General features: G+C 45.9%; 1 protein-coding gene across 1 annotated transcript in view; it reads left to right on the top strand.

Moving 5' to 3' along the window:
* gabbr1b (gamma-aminobutyric acid (GABA) B receptor, 1b) overlaps positions 1-16,334 on the top strand; it is a 167,347-nt gene that overhangs the window by 24,393 nt on the left and 126,620 nt on the right. Inside the window, exon 3 of the mRNA XM_046416938.1 lies at positions 3,516-3,686. Within this exon, the coding sequence (XP_046272894.1) occupies positions 3,516-3,686 (171 nt within the window). The remainder of the gene's footprint in view (positions 1-3,515; positions 3,687-16,334) is intronic.

Here is a 16,334-nt window from a genome sequence, read left to right as displayed (position 1 = left end):
TCACTTCGCCGTCTGATAGCTGAGTTGCTCTGTCAATGAAGAGAACAAGTGTCTTACACCTTGCCAGCTGAAATGCTGCCTCCTTATTTCCCCAACTTTGAGTATTAACGCGCAGCCCCTCTCCCCCATCTGGGCTTTTCTGATCATCTCTCACTTTTGCTTATCCCAGCATACACAGCCTTCAGGATGGTAAAAATCTGGCTGGAGGATGCACTCTCCCAGCTGCAGGACTGTTTCGCGCTCACAGAATGTGTTCTAGAACAACTGGACCTACGGGGCTTCACTGACATCCTATTGTACTACATCAATTTCTTTCAATTTTCTTCACAAGAACTTAAATACATTACATTATGCTGTCTCATCTGAGTCCAAATCTACTGTTTGCTTCATAACAACTACGGGCCACTGGTAGAGATTTAGCCATTAAACACACTAATTAACTGAAAATTGTAATCTGAAGGATACTGAACATACGTGATGCAAATATGATTTCTTCAGAATTAGGTGAATAAAGAAATAAGACACATATGAAATATTATATCCACAAGCATTCAGAGGAGGCTGTTTGAGAAAGTAGGCATAAAAAAACCTGCCTGAAAACCATCCTGTAGTCAGTGTGATCAGGCTAATTGAAGACTGGTTTAAAAAGTCATAGAGGTTATGAAATGCTCCACATGAATAAGAAAAGAGTAAGAAGAAGATAGAAGAAACAGCAAATCAATAAAATCAAAACAAAGTCAAATAAATATCTTCAGTCTCAGTAATTGTGCAGAACTGTTTATTGGCAGATAAATAGTCTTATATCGGCTTTTTTCCTGTTGAGGATCTTTTTCATCTAGACAAAAGTGTTTGGATGGGTCTGTTTTTCAGGGGTTGGGCTAAGTCCTAAATCTTAATACTTCAGAATACCAAGACATTTTGGACAATACTATGCTTCTAACTTCAACAGTTAGGGGAAGGTCCTTCTCTATTCCAACAGTGTGTCCCAGTGCACAAAGCAAGGTACATAAAGATATGGCTTGACTTGGAACTTGACTGGCCCACACAGAGCCCTGACCTCAAAACCCATTGAACACCTTTGGGATGAACTGGAACGAGACTGTGAGCGAGGCCTTTTTGTCCAACATCAGTGCCTGACCTCACAAATACTACATGGAAATGCAAAAACTTCCACAGAAACACAAAATCGTGGAAAGCCTTTCCAGAAAAGTTATTGCAAATAAAAAAGCTGTTTATGTATTTAGAATGCAATGTTATTAAAGTCCTTGTTTGTGTAATGGTCAGGTGTATCAATACTTTTGTCTATACAGAATATAAACTACCATATTTTGCGGACTTTACGGTGCATCGGATTATAAGGCGCAATATCAATGAACGGCTCGCATTAAGTGAAACAAAACAGTCATAGATAAGTCAAACTCTGTCGAACTCATTCACAATAAATCTCAACATTGTTCAGTTGTAACACATAAAATACAAAACAATTGAAATTGAATTGAAAACAATATATCAACTTTTTCAGTTAATTCTTCTTCCACAAATCCATCGAATCCTTCATCTTCAGAGTCTGTTTAACAGTTGGGCGATTTCGGCATCAAACATGCCCGGATCCCTCTCGTCATTATCCAGTGGTTGCAGTTCTTTGGTTAATCCACCCAGAATGATGGAAAGCACCGAATTAGTTTGCTTCACTTGGGTTTTGACAGTATCGGTGAGATGGGTGTGCATGGAGTCGCAGATCAGTAGGGATGGAGATTTGTGGAAAAAGCCATCTGGTCTCCTGACATAAACTTCTCTCTGCCACTCACTCATCTTCTCCTCATCCATCCAGTGTTTTGGGTTAGCCTTGATGATGACGCGGGCCAGAAACAAAGTCTTCCTCTTGAAAATGACCATGAGTGGTAGTTTCTGGCTATTAGCCTGGCAACCGAGAACTACAGTGAAAGATGACTTCTCGCTCCCTGTGGTGTGTATAGATACTGTACTGGTCACAGGGATGTCAAAGGTAAGGGGCACCTCGTCCATGTTGGTGATGCGTTCTGGCCGGATCTTCTTTTCAATGATCTTGTTCTTGCAGTAGGTGCGAAAAATGGCCAGTTTTTCTTCATACTCCTTTGGCAGTTGCTGCGAGATGGTAGTGCTTGTGCAGATGGAGAGATTATGCCTTTTCATAAAACGGAAGCACCAAGAAGGACCTCCATGAGTCGTTGATCTTCATGTCGAAAGAGACTGTAGAGATGCTTCGACTTGCTGTTCTCTGTTCAATAACCCACTGTTCAATTTTGTCCTCTAACTGTGGCCATCTCACTTTGTTCCCGTGGAAATTCTGTTTGGTCAATGTTGAATTCTCTCGCAGCTGCTCTATTCCCATGTTCTACTGCGTGACTGATAGCCTTGAGTTTGAAATCCGCTTCGTAAGCATGTCAAGTCAAGTCAAGTCAAGTCAAGTCAAGTCAACTTTATTTGTATAGCCCATTTTTACAAGCAGTTTGTCTCAAAGGGCTTAACATAACATCAGCAACATCCTCTGCCCTTCGACCCTCACATCGACTAAGGAAAAACTCCCAGAAAAACCTTTAACAGGAAAAAATGGAAGAAACCTCAGGGTGAGCAACAGAGGAGGGATCCCTCACCCAGGACGGGCAGACGTGCAATGGATGTTGTACAGGCAGGAAAGCAATTAACAACATGAGAAATGACATTACTAAAAAGATAAGCAAAACAAAATCTCAACTGTTTAGTTTCACTTTTGCTACCACCTCAATATGTCTCTTAACAGGTACCATTTTGGGGTAATATTATGTTGACACACAGTTCGTATTACTCCACGATGCTCCTGACTACGGTACCTGTAATGCTCCAACAATCCATCAAGCAGTGCGGCTTCGTAGCTTACCAAAGTCATATTAAATCATTTTGACAGATTTTTGAGCGCCGTGCACCACATAAAATTGGTTCGAGGTCAGTAAGCACAACCAGAATTAATACATAAGGCGCTCCGGATTGTAAATTAAAGGATTTTACGTGCACCTTATAGTCCGAAAAATACAGTATTATTAGTATGATCCAGGCTGCTAAAGGCCTAATATGCAGACTATTTTGGTTGTTGTTTGTAAGTGCACAACTCAAGTTTGCTGTTCCTCCTTTGCTTAATGGTCAAGAGTCAGAGAGAGAGCGAGAGAGAGTGCAGTGGTGATTGAGTGAGCTACACAAGGTATTGCCAACATGGCGATTTTTGTTTTAATGACTTTTCAGAAGTTTGCAGAGACTTTATGTTAACTGCCTTAATATTGACTACTGCAGTCTTAAGTTTGCAGGACCCATAGTAACCAAACAAGAGCTGAAGTCCACAGAATAGTTAAACTTTTCCAGAAGACGTGCATTTTGCTTTCTAAAATATAATTACAATTTTAGCTACTCCTCTCCAGTCTTACCTTTTTCTCATGTTATCATTTTGCAGCAGTCATCAGAATGCCACTAGCCTAAACATGGTTGTTTCTGTCTCCCTGTTTCAGTTGTCATATGGCTCAAGCTCTCCAGCTCTGTCTAACCGCCAACGGTTTCCCACCTTCTTCCGTACTCATCCGTCTGCCACACTGCACAACCCCACTCGAGTCCAGCTCTTCCAAAAGTGGAAATGGACCAAGATTGCCACCATTCAGCAAACAACAGAAGTGTTTACATCAGTGAGTCATGTATTTAAATTAAAGTGTTAAAAGTTGAAAAACATACTAGGCTTCTAAAATGCAATATTATTATAATTTTTTTTTTTTTATAATTTAACTTTTTATTGACTTTTCAAAACAAATGTACAGCCAATGTGCAGATCCGTACAATGCAAGCAAATTTAAGTACAAATAACTAATGACACACACAAAAATAATAATCATAATAACAATAAATAATAAATAATAAATAAATAAGAATAATATCCATCCATTTTCTATACCGCTTATCCGTCAGGGTCACGGTGGGGCTGGAGACTATCCCAGCTGAATACGGGTGAGAGACGGGGTACACCCTCGACTGGTCGCCAGTCATTCGCAGGGCCAACACACAAAGACAGACAACCACACACACTCACACTCACACCTAGGGGCAATGAAGAGTAGCCAATTAACCTAATGCATGTGCATGTTTTTGGTATTGTGGGAGGAAGCCGAAGTACCCAGAGAAAGCCCACGCAGGCACAGGGAGAACATGCAAACTCCACATAGAAGGGCCAAGACCATGATTCGAACCTGGAACCCTTTTGCTATGAGGCGACAGCGCTAACCACTGCACCCCCGTGCCGCCCCAACTACATCAAGCCATCGAAGAGATTCACGAGGCCTGAGCTAGAGTGACTAACCGTTAGAGACCCCCCCACCTAGTTGTAAAATCCTGGTTTCGAATCCAGGATCGGCACAGACATTGACTGTGCGCCAGCCATCTCCACGCGGGTCCAAGGTGACGTCTCTCAGGTAATAAAAGGCCACTGCGACCCTCAGACCTTGCTTTTTCCCCGTGCACAAGGACAGCGTAGGACTGTGAAGTTGTCTGCAACTTGGTCGCCGATAGGGGGCAACTCCTCAAACGTTTGAGTATCACCATTTCAAATCCTAGGTCACAGTCTCTCACAGGCCGAGAAATAGCAGTGTTTTACTTTTTCTTTTTTTCTCCTTTTTCCGACGTGGATCGCTACAGCCAGCTGATCGCACGCTAACAAGGACCGCGCACCGACTTTGTTAAAGTGAAACAAAGTTTGTTTTCTTCACCGGTGATTTTCCCCGCTGCCGCCGAAGGATCAATACTCTGCATCGCCTGAGACAACTGATCGCCGGCATCCCACTGACAACGCTGCAAAGCGGATTATTAACTTTCCAACTCCGAAGGATCGGAGCAACTCAAAGTAAGAGGCTTATGTCTGGGCAGAGATAGTGTAAAGTAGGATTGTTTACACATGTTTTTCTGTAACTTGTAAGTGCTGCATTTGTTGATTTTGATCACCGATCGTCCACTTCCGCCAGTTCAGTGAGACTCACACTCTTCTTGCTGAACAGTGAGGCGAAAGCCTGCGCATGCGGTCACGAACCGTACCCCACGTGGCGTCCAATGGCATTCGCACATTATTTCCTTCTGTGGACACGTAAGCCACATCACGTGGGTTATCACCACCTTGGCTCTGAATAATACGCCCGGCGTGTTCTTCTGTAGCCATTTTGGTTTTGCTGAGTCATTACTCGCGTGTTCATTTGCTGCTTTGTTTGCTGAGTCACCATTTGTGTGGTTGTTCACTATTTTGTGTGCTGATTCTCCCCACTCATGTGACCAGCCTCCATCTTGTTTGTAGTATCTCCACTCACGTAATCAGCTGCTACTAGTGCACAATATCATTGGTGCCCCGTGTGAGGCTGTTTTTAAGTCCAGCTGTGTTGCAGTATAACCACAATAATCTGTTATTGGTTATTGACGGTTTAGAGGATTTTTTTTGTTTTTTTTCTTAATTTTTGGTTTCTCTCATCTTCCCAGAAGTAGAGTTAAGAAATCATCCCCTCCATACAAAGTTGCTAGCTTGACCAAACCCCTTCTCCACAACGAAGGAGAGCTCATGGCTTGCCTTATCAAGATCTGAGAAATCCACAATCCTCAGAAGATTCGGACGATGACGCCACCTATCACCAACAGGGTCTGCGAACGCGCCAGCTTGAGTCTCTCGCTAAAGACATTGAGCGCTTCGACCTCAGGAACCAGGAGTCAGCAATTGACGACTACCTCAGAGAGATAGAGCGCTGCCTCCTGGACTTGCCACACACCTCTGCTCGCGAGAAACTTCGTCTCATCTGGAAAACTACCTTTTGAAGCGTCCATGTCTTCATGGAGACTCTCCCACCGAGAACCAGAGACCGCTATTCAGCGCTCTGCCAGGCCCTGCGGGAGGAATACTCCCACTATATGAACCAGGCTTCCGCCACTCTTGGTGCCTTTGCTATCACGCAAAGAAAATTTGAACCACCAAGGGAATATTATAGATGCCTCAGGGCCGCATATTTCCAAGGGCGCAACGCGCCTGGGTTATAGGAAGAGCATGCCTTTAAATCGCTCTTCCGTTATGACGTGACCATGCACTGCTGCACTGGAAATCTCAACATGCAGAAAATAAGGCGGTACGCACAGCTGGCATGAGAAACACGAATATGCCTGAGCAGAACAGCTGACAGCAGTGCCAGGGTCCTGGAGATCCAGACGCCAGCCTGCAGAGTTGGCACTAGAAGGCAGCGAGATGCCTAGTGCCAAGATGCAGGCGAGACCAGGTCCCCCAGCACCAGGTCTGCCTACAGGGTGGACACCAGAGTCAGAGGACCGACGGTCCAAGCCAGTCTGAGACCACACCGAAATGCTTCCCAACAAGACCGGAAGGTCAGGTTCGAATCCAACCCCAAACAGGGTAGGAGGTATGGTGACAAGGCCCCACCCTTTCCTAAAAGGGACTTCAGACAAGGAAAGCTGGCAGAATTTATCCGAAAGTGTGTGTCTGAAACAGTTCGGGAGATGGACCGCCCTAGCTGCCCAACGACTCAGCCTGTCTGATCCCAAGCAACCACCATTATGACTAGGCCAGACCTCTTCTTCAGCCGACACCAGGGTTTACTTTGTGGGCTGGGGAAGAGGACCACCAGGAGCTAGAGCACTTCCCCGAAACACTCCAGACACTGGACTCCTTTGACCTTCTTAGGCAGTCTTGTCCGGAAAGGAAATGCTCGGCGCATTTATGCTTCGGTAATAGTAGGGGGCGGCATCAGCTCTCTAGCACTACTGGACTCAGGTTCTGAAATCAGTCTGATAAGTTCTGATCTGTTTGCAGAGGTCACAAGGGCGATGCTCGCACTTGGCAAACCATTTCCTGTGGAGCCTTGCAACATTAGCATCACTAGCTACATGCAAGATGACACATCCATCACCAAACGGGTTTAGGCCAGCATTACAATCCAAGAAATGACGCTGGTACACCTGTTATACATCTGTGCGATCGACACAGAACCCCTTCTGATCGGCCAAGACTTGCTGGACTGAGTGGCCCCGCTCATCGACTTCCACCAAGGACACATCTGGGCCCAAGTCAGGATTCCAATACCCCTGGAGCCTACACCAAGCCCATCGGTCTCAGAGAGACAAGTGGCCACCATCCAGGCCTGCGCTCGGGTGTCGCCAGTCCTGACCTCCTTAGCACTCAGGCTGAACTCTGACCATGCAAACCATGCCTCTGCTTGAAGTCACCAGTCATTCCTGTGCTTCCCAGTCTCAGACACACTGGTGACACTATGGTCAGAAAAGTCAGCTGTGAGCGAGAGCTACGCCACCCTGTGTCAAAGTGACCACCCTCCCACCGCCTCCTTTCCACAGAGATACCACAAACCCCTCTCAAAGCCATAGGAGTATGTACCCTCTCTGTGAAAATCGGGAAAAGACGTGAGTGTCGTCCCGAAACTACGACCCCAGTTCCTGGTGGGAGCGGATCTTTTTGGTCAGGCTCGGCACCAAACTGGATACAGTCTCTGGAGACCGACTCAGAACACATGCTATCGGGACAGACCATCCCACAAGCCTGTCAGGTCACAACTGAGGTTGATGTAACCATTCCCCCACGGTCCGCCGGTGCACCTATTCGCCTTGTCATTCTTAAGGGACAAAAGATATCGGGTTCTCAGGCCTTCTTCCAGCCCTTGCCCCAATTCTGAGAGTCGAGTCTTACCATCTGTGGTACACCTCTTCTTCAGTTGGACAATCACTCCATATACTTGCTGGTCCAGAAACCGACGCGCGTCCCTGTTCAAATCTCAGCCCGGCAACTTCTGGGGATGCTGATCGACAGTTCAATCGGCGAACTACTATCCTCACTTGTGACTCGTAACATCCTATCCACTTTCCCGACTAAAATGATCACGGTGGCTTGCGATGAGTCGCTACCAGATGAGGTCATTTGCAGCGCCTCCCTCGGGACTCAAGGTGATATGATTGTGTGCTCAATCATGACTAAAGATGGGGCTACAGCTCCTGACAGTGGTGAAGACAGCCGCATCTCACCAGAGGAGCCTCAACCAAACTTTGAGTCAGAGGTCGAAGAACAATTGACAAAAGCCGATGCTCTCACAACAGATGAGCAGGGACGCCCTCCGGGTTTTGTTCAGAGAATTCCACCACGTTTTCAAAGGACTCTAATGACTGTGGAGTCACAGATCTGCATACGGTGCGTATCCCGACGGATCCAAAAGCACCACGAATTGCATAAAGAATTCTTTGAATTTCTTTATGCAGAGAAACTCTGGAAAGCACGTTGGACCTGCATTGGGTAATGTATTGCGTATTAGGTCACTTCCTGTTCTTGCACTACTCATTCTCTTGCTAGCATTTGGTGTTCGGTGGCATTGGTGTACTTCAATCGACATATTTTGTGTTAGCTTTTACTGTGGTTGGCTCTTACAAATAAGTACACAAGCACTTTAGGAAAAGTTAAGTTAACCGCACGATCATCTAGATTCTTTCCTTTCCCGATCCCCGTTCTGTCTGTTGCTCAGCTCAGCTTAGCTTAGTGCTAACACGGCTTCTTCCACTCATTCTCCCTCTGCCTCTCCCGTCTTCTGTAAGGTGTGTGAAATGTTTAGCTATTCCTCTGCCTCCTTTAGTGAGAGTGAGATGTGTAGAAAGTGTAGCTTATTCATAGCCTTGGAGGTGAGGCTAACTGAGTTAGAGGCCCGGCTTCGTGCTGTAGATTATAGTCCATTAGTCCCGACAGCTAGCCAGCAGCAGTTAGCCTGTGCGGACCGGCCTACTTTAGCTACTTTAGCTGATGTCAGCCACCCCCCGGCAGCCCCTGAGCACCCGGGAAGTCAGGGAGGTTGGGTGGCGGTTCGAAAGAAGCGTAGTCCAAAACAAAGGCCCGTGGTTCACGGTTCAAATGGCAAATGGCGCCTCACCATTGACTACTGGTCGTTAAATAAGCAGGTTCCACTCTTAGCCCATGATCCACTTTGATCAAGAGTTGGCTAAAGTGAAAGGAGCTTGCTTCTTTTCTACTGTGGATGTGTCCAATTTCTGGACCATGAGAGTCGATCCAACCGATCAGTACAAATTAGCCTTCTCCTTCGGCAACCGCCAATACACGTGGAACCGTTGCCCATTTGGATATGCTAATTCTCCAGATGAATTCATCATCTTCCTTCACAAGGCAATGAGCGATGCCGCGGCGCGCAGGAACCTCATCTACATGGAAGACATCCTCATGAGGAGCCAGACTTTCGAAAAACATCTGGAAGAGCTCCATCATGTCCTGTTACAACTCTCTGGAGCAGGAGCTAAACTAGCTATCACCAAAGGACAGTGGTGTCACACTAAGGTTCAGTACGTCGGTCTGACAGTCGGTCCCGAGGGTGTCGAACCTCAGTCACGCAGAATTCAGGCCATCCAAACCATTCAAGCGCCATCCAACGTGTCTGAACTCAGGAGCTTTCTGGGGATATGTAACTATTCACGGCAGTTCATTGAGGACTACGCCGAGATAGCAAAACCCCTCACTGAGCTCCTCCAAAAGGACAAACCTTTCGAATGGGAGAACCCCAAGAGCAATCCTTCCAACAGATGAAGGAAAAGCTCAGTTCCGCCCCGTTTCTAGTCTATCCAGATAAAGACAAAGAGTTCCATCTGGAGGCTAGCTTTTCTAACCAGTGTCTTAGCGCGGCTCTGACGCAACAATATGACACGGACAAGTAGGTTGTCACCTGTGCTAGCTGACCACTGCGCATTGTGGAGGTTAAGTTCTCTGACTGTGAAAAGGCACCTCTATCCACCATCTGGGCGGTGAAACACTTCTGCAGTTACGTTGGAGGCCAGAAGGTTATCATTGAGACCTGTCATCAACCAGTGACTTTCCTGAATAGCCTGAGATTAAGGGAGGGACGAGTGTCAAACAGCCACATTGCCTCCTGCATGATGGCATTGCAGGGCTACGACATTGAGGTTAAGTACGCACAAAATCAGCGTCGGCAAAAAAGGGAAAAACCGTTCACAAAGCACACTAGGTACACATGAAGGGTCTCTCGTAGAATGACTGGTGGCTTCACATTATATACCTTAAGGTTTGGACCTTTCCACGCCTATTGTCCATCCCTTTTGCCAATTTTGTTTTATTTACTCCAATAGGTTTCTCTTTTTGTCCTGAATTGGGTGGTGACTTTTACACCATTAGGTTTTCTGGGGACTTTCCACTGACCTCATCCTGCACCTGTTTATTCATTATTTTATTATTTTTATATGCTTCTGTGCACAGGTTACACCATTATATTTTGTGCTTCGGTGTACAGTTTACACTGTTATACTTTTCATGTGCTTCTATGCTCAGTTTACACCATTAGTTCTCCGCTCTGGGCTGCCTTCCAGTTTCGGCCTAAGTTTCAGCTGGTAGCAGACACTACTATCTCCAGGCCTTTTCCTGTGCTATTTTTTTTTTTTTTAAATTGTTTTATACAGGATTACAACAAATGTTCTTCCCCAGGTTTACAGCAGTTACAATGACATTACATTGACAGTGTATGGCTACCATAGACAGTGTTTCACTACCATAAAACAGATTATATACTTACAGTTTTGCCTTCTATAGCTTACAGGCCCTTAATCAGTTGTATCCTTTTAATACAGCTGTATCTTGCTTTTCTTTCAATCTTAATGGAAACATAACATGACTACTTCATGCTATCGTATTGCAGTGCATACTATAACTTTAGCTCATCACAACTTACATAGAAATTATACCACACTTTCCCTGCCACTGCTCAATCCACCACGCAGATCAATTTCAAGCAGGAGTCAGTATTGTCTGGACCAACCGCAAGGTTACAGAACCCAACCACTACCATCTGAGTTCCAAGACCAGCCAGTATGCAGAGATCGCTGCTGTCCTTATCGTCCTTCAACAAGCAGTGAAATTAGCTATAAGGGGAAACCTGGAGATGCAGACTTGGTCACTATGCAGGAGCAGGATCCAACCATCCAAACCATCCGATGGGTGGTGGCCAATCCCTCCCCACAGGGAATCTCGTCTGTTGGACCCAACGAGACCAAGGAAATACAAGCCTTCCGGTGGGTTTTGCCACACTTAAGATTGGAAAAGGATTTGCTGGTTTATTGCCAGAACGGACAAGGACCGAGTCGGTGGGTCGTCCCTACTAACCATAGGGGGGTGATGCTAGCTCACACCCACGATTCACCCGTCGGCGGTCACCGTGGTTACAAAGCCACACTCCAAACCCTCCAGCAGGTTGCATATTGGCCATCCATGAGTAGTGACATTAGAGGTTACATTCAAGGGTGCCTCACCTGCTGCCAGTTTCAGCCCATGCGACCCATCAACTGAGCCCCACTTCAGGAAAGGGTGGTTTCCATGGTCCAGTCTCCAAGTTGATTGGATTGGACCAGTGCCCAAATCCTCTAGAGGTAACAGATACCTCCTCGCAGTCACATGTGCCTTCACGAAGTGGGTGGAGTGCCTCCCGGCGCCAAATGACACGGCCGTTACCACGGCCACCCTACTGCTGAATCACGTGTTCAGCTGCTGGGGACTCCCCTTATCTGTTAACTCAGATCGTGACACACACTTCACTTCCACGGTCATGACGACCCTATACCATATCCTGGGTGTTGAGGTGAAATTTCACATTTCTCACCATCCCCAGTCATCGGGTCAAGTCGAACAAGCCAACTGCACCATTGTGCACATGCTCAAGAAGTATGTGAGTAACAAGATTGGGATGTCAAGCCACTCCACATCGCACCATGGCGTTAACATCCTTTGAGATGATGACTGTGAGGCAAATGACACTCCCACTGCACCTCCTGTACCACCCTGAGGATGTCAGCGTGATGACTGCTTACACAGCACACCAGCATGTGACTGATCTGCGTGAGCACCTCCGAGCCACATTTGCATTCGCCCAGAAAAGCCTTGAAGCCCAAGCCAAAGGAGCCAAGGCATACTATGACAAGACAGCTTCCAGCTGTGAGTACGAAGTAGGGGATAGGGTCTTCTATTTTCAGTTCACACCACCGGTAGGAAGTTCCAGGAAGTTTCTTTCCAGTTGGAAAGGCCCCTTTGAGGTGGTAGGAAAACTTTCCCCAGTAGCCTACCGCATCCGGGTTTCAAAACCCACGGCATCCCCCGGTATACAAATGGGTCCATGCCAATCAAATCAAACCATTTAATCCAACAACACTCCCGGGCGCGGAACTGAACCCATCCCAAATGGGGAAGGGAGAACCACTCCCCCAGAGTGAGGGAATAGTGAGAGGATGCAGATCAGTAAGGATAAGAATAGTTGCATGCCGTAACTCACCCACTGGCATGCACTAGCACAACGATCATGTACCATATCACACGTAGTAATTAAAGCCTATTTGTTTCAGGATGAACTTCCCTTGGGTCCTTGGCATCCTCCTCAGTCTACAAGCTGCCTGAACAACTAATGTGTTCGAACCAGGCCCACCAACTGGCATCGCTCTCCAGAACACACCTGGACTATTGATTACACGCTGCAACCTTTACACCCAAAGAATTTATGTGCGGTTAGATCCTTGGGATGTATATCGTAAACACATCCAGCTTCCCCCACGCCTGTCTGAAGGAAGACCCAGCGGAGTCCAGACACATGACACAATTGAACGTGCTAAACATACAACCGCGAATATCCTGGAACAATTACAGAAATTCCTTGTTACAGAGGAAGCGGTAACAAGAGATCAAAACGGTTCCTCTGTGGACTGATCGTTGCAGCATCAGCAATCGGATCCCCGTTCTCTGTGGGCATATCCGCTGCCAACTCTGTTAGCACGTTACGCAAACTTGTGAATGAACTAGAGGAAGAAATGCCAGAGATCCAACAGAAACTTGTCCTTCAACAAGAACAATTGCAAAACCTGGATCAAAGATCCAAGGCACTATACTAACAGTTAATCTCCATTCTGCTATCCTAAACAATATGTTACACGCATTAGAAACTCTCACTGAAGTAGTAAGAGATGACATCAAATATGTGCAAGTAGTTGGAGATTTAATGCAAGATCTGATCAGGGAAGTGAGTTCCTCTGTCAATAGCTTGAGTGGAGGAAAGATCCCAGCCTACTTGGTCTCCTTAGATCTAGTGAAACAGATCCTCCAATCTGCTACCCCCCCTATAGTTAGTACCACTCAGGTACACCTGGCCTACAACCTGGGCAGTGCAGTTCCAATTGCCGTAGACCAGGGGTCGGCAACCCAAAATGTTCAAAGAGCCATATTGAACAAAAAAAAAAAAAAAACAAATCTGTCTGGAGCTGCAAAAAATTAAAAGCCTTATATAAGCCTTATATGAAGGGAACACAGGCTGTAAGTGTATATTAGCTATATTAGCTTACCAAAATGACTAATTTGATGAATGAATCCTTCATATACTCACCATCTGTGAACGGTTTTCCACGCTTTATTATCTCCCGGGTTGCAACAAAACTAGCAGCAGAAGTGGAGTTTGGAGATGCAATCCACTTCTTAAATCTATCTTTGCGCTCCTCTAATTTCTCCAGAAGTAAAGCAATCGCACTTTTTCTCTCATTCCCAACTGGGTGGTCTGCTGCAAATTTAGCATGCCTTCCCTGGAAATATCTTTCCAAATCACTCTTTTTGATATTTGACAATTTCTCATTACAAAGCAAACATGCAGGCAATCCTTCCACATCGGCAATGAAAGCAAATGATTCGGTCCATTCTTCCTTGAATCCTCTGTTCTCATCAGCTATCTTTCGCTTTTCCTCTTTGGGATCCATGGCCCATGACACACCTGCCGGTTTGTTTACAACAGCCACCTGCGTGGCACCACCGCGCCGTGCTGAAACGTGTGTCGCAGGCCATGACGCACATCGTCGTTGACAGAAATGTTGAAATTTAATATTTATTATAAACATTTTTACAGCATTGGAAAACGTTAAGAATGTTTGTGTCATGGTTGTCCTCCTACAGAAACCATATTAAAACAAAATATATATATTCCCCCCTATTTTTTTCCATTTTCATACATTTTTGAAAAAGCTCCAGGGAGCCACTAGAGAGGTGCTGCATGCGGCTCTAGAGCTGCATGCGGCTCTAGAGCTAATGTGTACAGACTTAAGTCCATTTTGAATGTAGAGTTTTGGCAGAACAAAACACATGTACGTCTCGATACACCGTCCATACTAGCATACCATGACGAAGACCCTTCCCTGTATCTGGTGCCAAATCTTAATGCATGTAATCAAACGAGAGATATTCACTGGGTCTGCCCTAGCAACCCATTCATCAGGGATGTAGATGGATACCTATGTGGTGAGAGCTGACTCACCCTAGCAAAAATGCCAGGGTACCATGTCCGCGAGAAAATGGGACTCAAGTGGAGCGTATTGGCCACCGTTGGCTCGTGAACACGATCGCCAAGGAAGCTTTATTAGCCTATGACCGCCATGATACAACCACTAAGTTGACTCTGCCAAACCAAACAATGTTTTTGACGGTTCCGCAAGGACCCACAGTACACATTGATGATGTCATCCTCCATTATCTCAGAGCGTCACGATGTGGAAATTGAAATTCTGGATGCATTTAAGGGCCAAAATTTCATGATTGACACCTCCATGCACCAGCAACTATTGGCCGAAGGGACTAAATTGGTTAAGTTCAGCGGGAAGCCAATGGGACTTACGACTACATTCTTCAGACATGAGAATCAGTCACACTCTTACTTAGAGAACCCCGTCGATCTAGTCACTCTTGGACTCTTGCTTGGTGGTTGGATCATCACGGCTCTCATAGCCCACATGATGTATAATTACATCCAAAAGCTGCAGGCTAAGTTAGACTCCCTCCTCTTCATCACTCCACGCTCCAGCACATAACAGTTCACTGACACACCTTCCCTCCTCTTTCCTCTCCTTTCCTTTCTCAGGTATCTTCATGAAAGCTATGTATTGGAAATGTTTGAATGTGTTGTTGAAGTGCCAAACCACTATAGTAGAGCTAGCTAGTTTATTAGTCGTCTCTGCCCGGACTGTGCCTCAACTCTGCCAGACATGAAAGCCTCTATAGACTGTGAACTTTTGGACTGTTGATTACCTTGTTTGTTCACCCAACAGGAAGGATTACCAACTCTAGAACACATGGACTTTTCGACCTCAGAGTTGATCTAAAGACTGTGACCCTTTTTCCATTTCTCAGATCAAAGGAGGGATGTTGGGACCTCTAGCCATGTGTTCATGAGAATAATAGAGAGGCCTACATGTAACCCACGAGGCCTGAGCTAGAGTGACTAACTGTTAGAGACCCCCCCATGACGTACACCTAGTCGTAAAATCCCGGTTTCGAATTCAGGACCGGCACAAACATTGGCTGTGCACCAGCCATCTCCACGGGGGTCCAAGGTGACATCACTCAGGTAATTAAAGTCCACTGCGACCCTCAAACCGTGCTTTTTCCCTGTGCACAAGGACAATGGAGGACTGTGAAGTTGTCTGCAACTTGGTCTCCGAAAGAGAGCAACTCCTCAAACATTTGAGTATCACCATTTCAAATCCTAGGTCACAGTCTCTTGCAGGCCGAGAAATAGACTGCAGTGTTTTGCTTTTTCTTTTTTTCTCTTTTTTCCGACGTGGATCGCTACAGCCAGCTGATCGCACACTAACGAGGACCGCGCACCAACTTTGTTAAAGCGAAACAAAGTTTGTCTTTTTCACCAGTGATTTTCCCCGCTGCCACCGAGGAATCAATACTCCGCATCGCCTGAGACAACGGATTGCTAGCATCCCGCTGAGGACAGCGCTGCGAACGTTCAAGTGGATTATTAACTTTCCAACGCCGAAGGATCGGAGCAACTCAAAGTGAGAGGCTTATGTCTGGGCAGAGATAGTGTAAAGTAGGATTGTTTACACATGTTTTTCTGTAAGTTGTAAGCGCTGCATTTGTTGATTTTGATTTTTCCGCTATTGTGTGGTGATACGAGGGACTGCAAAGAATTGGAGTGGATTATTTTTCTCATTGAGTTGTGTTTTCTGCTCTTTTCATTCCTATCTTTCTTCCTCACACTCTTCTTTCTGAACAGTGAGGCGAAAGCCCGCGCACGCAATCACGAACCATAACAAAGGCCCAAAAGCCCAAAGGCTTTCCTCCATTGCTCTCCTCTGTGGACACGTAAGCCACATCACCACCTTGGCTCTGAATAATACATCCGGCGTGTTCTTCTGTAGCCATTTTGGTTTTGCTGAGTCATTACTCGCGTGTTCATTTGCTGCTTTGTTTGCTGAGTCACCAT

Source organism: Scatophagus argus, chromosome 17 (genome assembly GCF_020382885.2).
Source record: "Scatophagus argus isolate fScaArg1 chromosome 17, fScaArg1.pri, whole genome shotgun sequence".
Taxonomy (NCBI): Eukaryota; Metazoa; Chordata; class Actinopteri; family Scatophagidae; genus Scatophagus; species Scatophagus argus.
This window is presented reverse-complemented; position numbering and strand designations above follow the sequence as displayed.